We start from the raw sequence: 9515 nt of genomic DNA, 5'->3' as shown, positions 1-9515 counted from the left end.
TAAAATCCAAAGTTGTTCGAAGATCTGAACGAGGAAAGCTCATCAATTGCAACGTGAATCGTTTTCATAGTTTTTTAAGGGAAACGTTTGTGTTATTTATGCAACTCATACAGATCTTTTTCATTACAGCAGCCACCGAATTCATGCCTCTAATGCTAAATATTTATTTCAGTTAAGTTTAAGGTTCGAATCCTTCTAAGAGCGAATCCTTTTAGAGATAAGAACTTCATTTCTTTTGTGCAACAGCTCCATAAGTAAATTTTTAGAAAGAAAATTCCACTGCCCTGTTTCTTTCTCACCCCTTTTCTTTATTCACCGGATGTCGACTCCAACCTTGAATTGGGGGCGTTTTGTAATTACAGGGCAAGAACGTGGAGAAGAACGAGCACGTGCGCCTGGGTGCTCATCACACTCTGGATCTGAGGCTGAATGACTTCTTCACTCTGGGCAAGGACGAATGGGACTCTATCTCTGTGGAGAGGATAGAAGAGGCCTGCAATCCAGATAACACGGCTGAACTCGCTGCTGTCACTATGCAGGTAGCAGTTATTAATAGTTCGAATTCTTGCAAAATACGTTAAGTACCCTATTCAATTTTGCATTGTGCAATAAAATTTTCTATTTTTGGAAAGCACTTGGTGCGTGGAAAGCACCCATATTAAGATCGATGAAATTTAGTATAAAATCGAGCTGTCTATTCTGCAACATACAAGCACCCCTCATCAAAAGTAAAATATCTTGCATATTTTGAATCGGAATTAATTTTTTAACTGAGATTGTGGTCTGAGCAGTGCCTTAGATGACAATCGATCAGTTTCTTTTAATGAAAATGTTGTAAATGGAGTAAATAGGTTTCAAACGGCCCGTTGAACGGATTGTAGATAACTCACGGCTATATTGAACGAATCAATTCTAGAATTTGCTGTTGACTCTATGATACAAATTTTAAATCTTCAAAATTTTACAAATCTTGAGTACCATTTTAGATCTGACGGTTTAAATTAGTATTCCAATGCATGTTCCATCCTCATTGTTTACATTTCAATCTTATCAGTGCACGATAACATTCTCGTTGTTTTTATTCTTTTCAACTAATCTGTTCATTTTGATTCTTCTCTTGTGTCTCATTTCAGGATGGACTCGCCTATGTGTGCTTGATCACGCCCTCAATGACCTTGACGAAGCAGAAAGTGGAGGTCAACATTCCCCGCAAGACACCCGGCATGACCTCTGCCAAGGAGAAGGCCATCATCAGATTCCATGAACAGGTCATCATTTCGCTTTCAATTTATTAATCACTGCACGCGAATTGAAGAAATAACAGCTGATAACCTCATCTTGCTTTACTTCTTTATCATATCCAATCCAGTTATCAATCATCTTAAATTTGAAACAGTGAAACAAAATCGGGACCCGTTTCTTTAAACAATTCCAAACTTCTCATAATAACCTATATTATGGGAGCCTATCATGGAGAGACTTTAAATTCAGTTAATGTTACCCAACTAAATAATAATGAAGACAATAATTATTCAAATTGATAAGTTTTTCCCACCTGGTCGTTTATTAATCTGTGCAGCTAAATATGTCATTGGAATTCAAGTTTTTTTGCCTTGAGTAGTTGATGAGGACCTCAAAAGTATGGAATTGAAGTTTGGTTGCAGAACAGTTTGTTACAGAACTAAAAAAATTGCGACTAATGAACTGAATTTAATTTAATGAATTGAAATGATCTTCTCAATTACAGGTGCTACAAGCTATGATGACTCACTTCAACTTTGCGGTGCTCAAATGTGTCATAATTGCCAGTCCTGGATTCGTGAAAGACGACTTCATGAAATATGTCCAGGCACAGATTGCAGCCGACAAGTGTCCATTAAATGAACACAAGGGCAAGTTTGTGCTGGTCCATTCTGACTCTGGCTACAAACACTCTCTCAATGAGCTTCTGAATGACGAGTCACTTGCAAACAGACTAAGCGATGTAAAGGTTCGTAAGGAATATTGCGTCTTTCTCATTACAGCCCCCCCCCCCATTATAGTAAATTCACCATGATTACCATGGTATATTTGTTTATTTGGTTACATGGCAATATACCCAATGCCATTATACCCAATTTATTCTCTTTGATCTTTCGTTCAATAATCGGGTTATAAATTGGCACTCGGTATTACAAGTCGCATGATGGGGGGCTATAGTTTCATGGGGGCTATAAAGGGAAAGACCCGAAATATCAGTTGTAGAAAAGTGATGTTTAATTGCTCTCAAACGAAGTTTGTAACAATTATATTAGTCCTGTTGGTCTTTTTTTAATGCGATTTTTCGCTTGACCGATTTTTCGTCTGACGCTTTTGACTTTTCGTCCTCAAAAACGGGATAAACAGGTAGCGCCCAGCGGGCATTAAGTGCTCTTAGAGCCTTTCAGCTCTGTTTCACAGCTCAAACTTTTTGGAGACTCTCAAACGACCGCTCACCGGTCGTTTGAGAGCAATTCGCCCGACGTTAGTCGGTTATGTTTTTCTTGTTTAAAGGTGGATGAAAAAGGCAATCGTGCTGAAGATTGTTACCCAATTCGGCGATAGATCATTAATTGCTCTCTAACGAAGTTTGAAGCGATTATGTAAACGTGTGTCTTTTTAATGCGAATGAAAGCGATGTGATAAGTGCTTCAGTTTTGGAAGCAGGAGGTCGCGGGCTTGGGTCCCTCCCTTGTCGAATTTTTTTGCGCCCATAAAGGAAAGTTTTCTTTGCTAAAGCCAGCCTCCTCTAATTCTCCAGTCGTTCGAGAGCAATACTTGCGAGGTTAGTGGGTTTATGTTTATTAATCCAAGTCTCTTAATTCCAGGCTTTGAAAGAAGTGCGAGCGTTGGACAACTTTAAGAAGCAAATGGTTAGTAATGAGGAGCGTGCAATCTACGGTCCCAAAGCAGTTCTACGCGCAGCTGAGGCACAGGCGGTGGAGGAACTGCTAGTCACAGACACTCTCTTCAGAAGTCGCAATTTCACTGTTAGGAAACAGTACGTCACTCTTGTCGAACAAGTCAAGGACTGTGGGGGTTAGATCGTTTTGTTCTATACTCTTCTTTCGCTCGATTGTTCTATTTAATTGATTGTGCGTAATCTAAATTGCTATCAATGAGAATTTAACACGCTAACTGAATTTCAGTAGTTTGCTTCTCAAAGGGTAGTAAAAAGTACGCCCCCTCTCAATAACGTTGGCTAGAATTAAATCGAGCCACGCCTGTTTTTAAATGCTTTATTGCTTTAGACACGAAGTTTTTCTGTTGGTTTTTTTGCGATTTTTTGTACGACCAATTTTCAGCCTGACGTTGTCTTCATGTTAAAAAAGGGGATAAATTGGTAAAACCTGATGTTATTTATTCCCAGCAGTTCTCTTAAAGACGTACTGGTCTCTTATTATAACAAAGTTTAGCGATTAAATTAGTCCTACTGGTATTCCTCTTTAAATGGAATTTTTTGTACCACTGACTTCTTAATTGCTCGTAAACGGAATTTGTAGCAATTATACTAGTCCTGTGGTCTTTATGCTATTTTTGCTTGAATAATTTTTCTTACAGTTTTGACTTTTTGTCCTCAAAAACGAGATAAACTGGTAACGCACGGAGGGCATTAAGGGCTTTTAGAGCCTATCGGCTCACTATACTCTAAGTATGCAATTCAAATAAACTGTTTTGGAGACATAAATTCCTGGCGTTGAAGGGAGTTTTTTTAGATTGACCCCCTCCCCCCCACACACGCATAACTTCACCCCATATTAGCCCCTGTCCCATCTTTCCTCTCTTAACCCAGCGCGCTTGCTACACCGTGCCGGCACTCTCCAACCCCAGTGCCCTCGCCCCGGCGCTCTCGCCCCAGTCCCCTTCAATTTAGCTAGCCTCCCTAAACCGTAGCTAGCAACTGACGAAGCCAACTTCTCGCCAATCGTTTGAGAGCAATTTGCCTGACGGTCATTAGAATCGATTGCAAATATTTGTGCTTAGTCTTTGTGATATCTTTTTAATTGTTTTTAATAGCCGCACAGCGATAGTTGGGCTATTATTGGCCTTCTCTTGTTTTTTTTTATTTCGTCATCAAGATTTTTGTTACGACCATATGACGTCACAGCCACCTCAAATCTGATTTTTGCTCATTCGTTCGTGCAATTTCAACTGAAGTGCGTGCTTGGCGTCATTTTTTGCTCTTAGTGGAGCGAGTTCTTTTTAGTTCATTCGCGTGATTAAAAATTTTTGGTCACACTTGATTTACCTCACTCTCAAAAATGACTTCCTCACTATGAAATTGACTTTTACTTACTTTGATTCAAAAAGATAAGGTCAAATGGGTGTGTGTCACTCTAAATGAAGATTATTTGATAGCAGCTAATAGAGGCAGCAAAAACTTATACAGATTTTTAACCAAAATTTAACATCAGCCTTCAATGAAAAGACGAATTTGTTTGGTCTGTCTTTTTTACTATCTTTTTGAGACTGCAGATCTACGAAGCTATTGCGGCTATTTTCTGGCAATCTGCTAGCTATGTTTCAAAGAATTGTTTTCTACGACCGTCTGTGCGTATCGTTTTGATGTAACCATTTGATCAAACAGCTATTTTCATTGAGTAGCCAACGTTTGCGAAACGTCATCTGTTACTCTATTTGTTGCGTTTTCGGTCAATCTTGTATTAAATTCTTTGGTCATCCATCACTTAGCATAAATAACAACGATGACTTTTGCGCACGCATAACTAATTTTAAATTGATATCATAAATATTGAATATAAATTGAATGTTTATCGATATCACTCAAAGTAGATTACCACAGTGCTATAATAGGTGAAATCCATTATAGTTTATGATTTTTGATTTACATTCAGGAATATAATTGAAGAATAGAATATCATTTATGCATAGGACTTCCCGTTTTTTGGACTGCGGACTGTTTTAACTGTATTCGCCTGCATTCTAATTTGCAGCTATTAGCCGGTCTTCTGCTGTCAATGATAACCAAATTGCCTAAACCATTTCTGTTAAATAGATTACACCGAGAGAGTAAATGGAACAAAAAGGGGCTGATTTTGAGGCTGAAAGTTTTTGTTTTTCGCTGTGCAAGAAAAAGGTACTCTGAATAGATTTTCTGAACTTTTTGGTGTTTTTCGAGATTTTACGTTTTCGATTATCTTGGGTTCCATTCGCGTTTTTGCTGTTTATTCTTAGCTCTCGCATTTCGCTTCTCGTTTCATATTTTACCTCAATCTTGATTTGAACTGACGCAAAGTCTGAGTTGGTTACAAAAAATTACGTTAAATTTGGTAAATGCTAGCTAGCATTCACAAAAAAGTTTTAAGTGAATATCAGTCAAACTGTTTGACCCCGTGCTTTGAACAAATTTGAACCAGTTTAATTGTGAAACTTGTAAGTTCAGAAGCTGCATTTATCATAATTATCTAATCTAGCGAGCTGCATGCCAAATTAGTACTTATAGCCACATATCACTTTACTTCTTCCCCTTTTTTATTACCTGTTTCAGTCCCAAGACAGGTCAAGGGTCAATCGAGCTAACTACCGACAAGTTTCAGGCTATTTTTGCTCAATGAATTTTGCATAGTGGGCTCTAATTTCATTATTTTCAGGTGAAGTGCGCATACTTTCCAGTCTGCACGAGAGTGGCCAATACTTGGACAGACTCACTGGAGTTGCAGCTCTTCTAAGATTCCCAATGCCAGAATTGGACGACCTGTGTGAGTCCGACCAAGATGAGAACGAAGACCCGCTTCTAGGGGTTGCCGGGGGAGGAGGAGATTACTCTGATGATGACGAAAATGGAGTTTGATCTAAGATCAAATGCGATTGTTCAAAATGTTGTGATGTGGTTGAAGGTCATTGATAAATTAGCATTTCAAATGGCAGAACTATTAGATCGTAGAAATGAGTAAATGTACGATATATTTAACGTTGTCGAAATTTAGTTTTCTTTCTATGCTTCAGCATAGTTCCTTTCAGTGCAAGCTTTTCAGAGATTGAGTGTAGCACTTGTCATTTTTGACTCGCATTTTGGCATCAATACAAATCAATTGAAGTTAAAAGAACACTGGACGCGTGGCACGTCGTTTCGCCCCTATTGATAACCCGGTTTATTCGAGCGTTTATCGTTTCATCCCAATATTGCTTTATGATTGGTACAGTTAATATTCAAAATGAAATAAATTAGGGCTTGGGAAAAGGCTTTTCAGGGTTAAAATATGCTCGGTCAGATGTTTTTATGATAAGATTTGTTAGAATGAGGGGGCTAACTGAATCGGGGTGAAAAGTGGAATCGAAGACACTGCGGCTTCTTGGAATAGAATATAAATTGCATGGCAAAGGGACATGTCTTATTTGCAGGTAGTTTCTTGAATCTCGCAATCTCTTGATTCTATATCACAATTTATTTCCGAAAAAACCAACCTCGATATTTCACAATCAACCATTGCCCTTTGTCCTTTTCTTAAAACCGATGCAGTGTACCACAATCGTCTCGGAGTTTCCGGATAAAATCACAATCATCCATGGTGTTCCCCATTCACAGTTCTACATTACGTTGCCAAACCTACATTTTGAGCAAGCAAATTTGCTAGCAAATGTCTGCATTGTGCGGTCCCCCATGTTTTAAGATTAGTCTTTCTCGGACAACAGTGACAGCGAGGTAGTAGTTCTATTGATTTTTTGTTCCGACCCCACTTGTGGGGGGGGGAACTATATACTCAAATGGGTTTTTCTTTTTGTTCAGTCAATTTTGGCCGATCGATATATTCATCGCAGAGAAATGTGAGTGGTATCATTAAAAAGAATGATACCACCGTCCAGCGTAGAATTCGAAATTAAAAAGATTTTTTTTTTGATTTTCGTTTTCGAGGAGTTATCGAGGATTGAAGTTTTGTGTGATCACGGGATATTTGTTCACTTTTAGTCTGATTTTTCTTCAAATTAAGACATTTTCTATAAATATAGTATTTTAAACTTGAATATCTGGCCAAAAAATGAACCAAATTTGTGTTCCCAATAGAATAAAGGCGATAAAAAAGACTAGTTCCGGTCTCATAGGGAGCTTCAATATCAAAAAAAAAATCGAAATCTATTTGAGAGCCCGTTTTAAAACTTTTCTACTTTTTTTGCTTTTTTCAATCACCTAGAGACCAGTCACTGTTCTTATCGTGGTTCCGTTAATTACAAACCTCCTTTACAGTCAAATGAAGCCCAATGAACAAAAAAAATCGTTTTCAGGGAATTGCTCATGTTTTTTTTAAATTCGACTTTTTCGTCATTTTAAATGAAATTTTGATTTTTTTTGAGGTTATACTAAATTTTTGGAGTCTTATGGCATGGACTCGTTGACTAACAGTGCAAGATAATCCTTAAAGAGAATTAAGTGAGCATATCTAGTGCTTTGAGAGGAGAGCTAATGCCTGTTGAAACTTTCAAAAAATAATTTTTCGAAAATTTTTTTGAACATTAAACAATCATAAACCTTTTATCGTGAACTGTAAGTCAATCTCTGTGATGACAGCACCCTCTTCCGTCCTGCTGTAACCAAATTTGATCTTTTGATCTAGCTGGCGGTTTTATCTTCTAACTATTAGTAATGACTTCAATCACACAAGATTTCAAAAGGTTTTAAATTTTTTTTGGATGTTTCTGTATTATTGTTTTATCACATTATCCTAAAATTGACAGCTCCTGTTGGCTTAAAGAAGACGTTCAGGGCAACACAGATAAATTTTTCAGAGAAAAGCTTATAGTTTCAAATGGCTTCGACCTTTTCTTCTTGCACTTTTCTACTGATTTTTGGTTTTTGCCTGTATTTGTTGTTGTTTTCATAGTCATAAGACTTGTTGTCATGTCTTATTGATCACCTAGGCATGACAAACATCCCTATTCTCCTATTGAAGCTTTTTTGAGCGTACTTATTAACTTCCGTTGAAATTTACTGAATTTAATGGCTGTTTTCTGAACATTAACCAATCGTAAAGTTTTCGTGAACTGTTAGTTAGTCTCAGTATTGACAGAGCTCACTTGCTTTTTAATGAAACTAATATAAACTTCGTTGGCAGTTTTATCTTCAAACTAATGATTATATGACTTCAATGACACAAGAATTCAAAATTTAAAAAAAATGGATATTTGCTTGTTATTGGTTACTTTTGAACTCTTATCACATTATCCAAATATTATACACATTATCCAAACTTTATTCTAATCCCGTTTGCTTGGAAAAGACATTCAGTGGATCACAGATAAAGTTTTCAGAAAAAAACTAATGTTTTAAATGGCTTCGAAATTTTGTGCTCGAACTTTTCCACTGATTTTTGGTTTCCGCCTGTTTTTATTGTTGTTTTCATTGTCTTAGACTTATTGTGATCTCGTATTGATTATCTATACATGACAAATATCGTTCTCCTGTCATCGTGTTTTTTAGCGTAGTTTTTGACCGCCGTTAAAAGCTTTTAAGTTTCATGGCTCTTAAGACTTCAAAAGTTTTTCGAAATTTTTTTTGAACATTAACCGGTCCTAAACTTTTTTTCGTGGACTGTTAGTCATTCTTAGTACTTAAAGGATCCCTTTTTATTTCTAGTGCAGCCAAGAATAATCTGGTTAGCGGTTTTATCTTCTACTTATTAGTTTTAAAACTTCAATGCAACTAACTTTCATATTTTTTTTAAAGTTTTCGGGTACTTTTTCTTATTTTTGGATCCTTTTGAAATCTTATCAAATTATCCTAATACTGATAGTTCCCAGTCGTTAAGGGAAGACGTTCAACGGATCATATGTAAAGTTTTCAGAGAAGAACATATGATTTAAATTGCTTCGATACTTCTGGCACTTTTCTACTGAATTTTTGGTTGTTGCCTGTCTTTGTTGTTGTTTTCATAGTCTTATGACTTATTGTGATCTCTTATTGATTATCTATGCATGAAAAATATCTTTTTCCTACCATCGTGTTTTTTAGCGTAGTTTTTGACCTCCGTTAAAAGCTTTTAAGTTTAAAGGCTCTTAAGACTTTAAAAGTTTTTCGAACTTTTTTTAACGTTAACCGGTCCTAAACTTTTTTTCGTGGACTGTTGGTCATTCTTAGTACTTAAAGAATCCCTTTTTATTTCTAGTGCAGCCAAGAATAATCTGGTTAGCGGTTTTATCTTCTACTTATTAGTTTTAAAACTTCAATGCCACTAACTTTCATATTTTTTATAAAATTTTCGGGTACTTTTTCTTATTTTTGGAGCCTTTTGAAATCTTATCAATTTATCCTAATACTGATATTTCCCAGCCGTTAAGGGAAGACGTTCAACGGATCATATGTAAAGTTTTCAGAGAAGAACTTATGATTTAAATTGCTTCGACACTTTCTTGCACTTTTCTACTGAATTTTTGGTTTTCGCCTGTTTTTGTTGTTGTTTTCATAGTCAAAAGATTTGTTGTGATGTCTTATTGATCACCTACGCATGACAAACATCCTATTCTTCTATTGAAGCATATTTGAT

General features: G+C 36.6%; 1 protein-coding gene across 1 annotated transcript in view; it reads left to right on the top strand.

The window, feature by feature from the left end:
• The window catches only part of LOC142335908 (protein pelota-like), a 7102-nt gene extending 1118 nt beyond the window's left edge, over positions 1–5984 (top strand). Inside the window, exons 3-7 of the mRNA XM_075384272.1 lie at positions 363–539; positions 1134–1268; positions 1748–1990; positions 2847–3057; positions 5631–5984. Of these exons, the coding sequence (XP_075240387.1) occupies positions 363–539; positions 1134–1268; positions 1748–1990; positions 2847–3057; positions 5631–5830 (966 nt within the window). The 3' untranslated portion in view covers positions 5831–5984. The remainder of the gene's footprint in view (positions 1–362; positions 540–1133; positions 1269–1747; positions 1991–2846; positions 3058–5630) is intronic.
• The last annotated feature ends 3531 nt before the right edge of the window (positions 5985–9515 follow it).

Source organism: Convolutriloba macropyga, chromosome 3 (assembly GCF_964194025.1).
Source record: "Convolutriloba macropyga chromosome 3, txConMacr16.3, whole genome shotgun sequence".
NCBI lineage: Eukaryota > Metazoa > Xenacoelomorpha > Acoela > Convolutidae > Convolutriloba > Convolutriloba macropyga.
The sequence above is the reverse complement of the archived record's forward strand: the minus strand, read 5'-3'. Positions and strand labels throughout refer to the sequence as shown.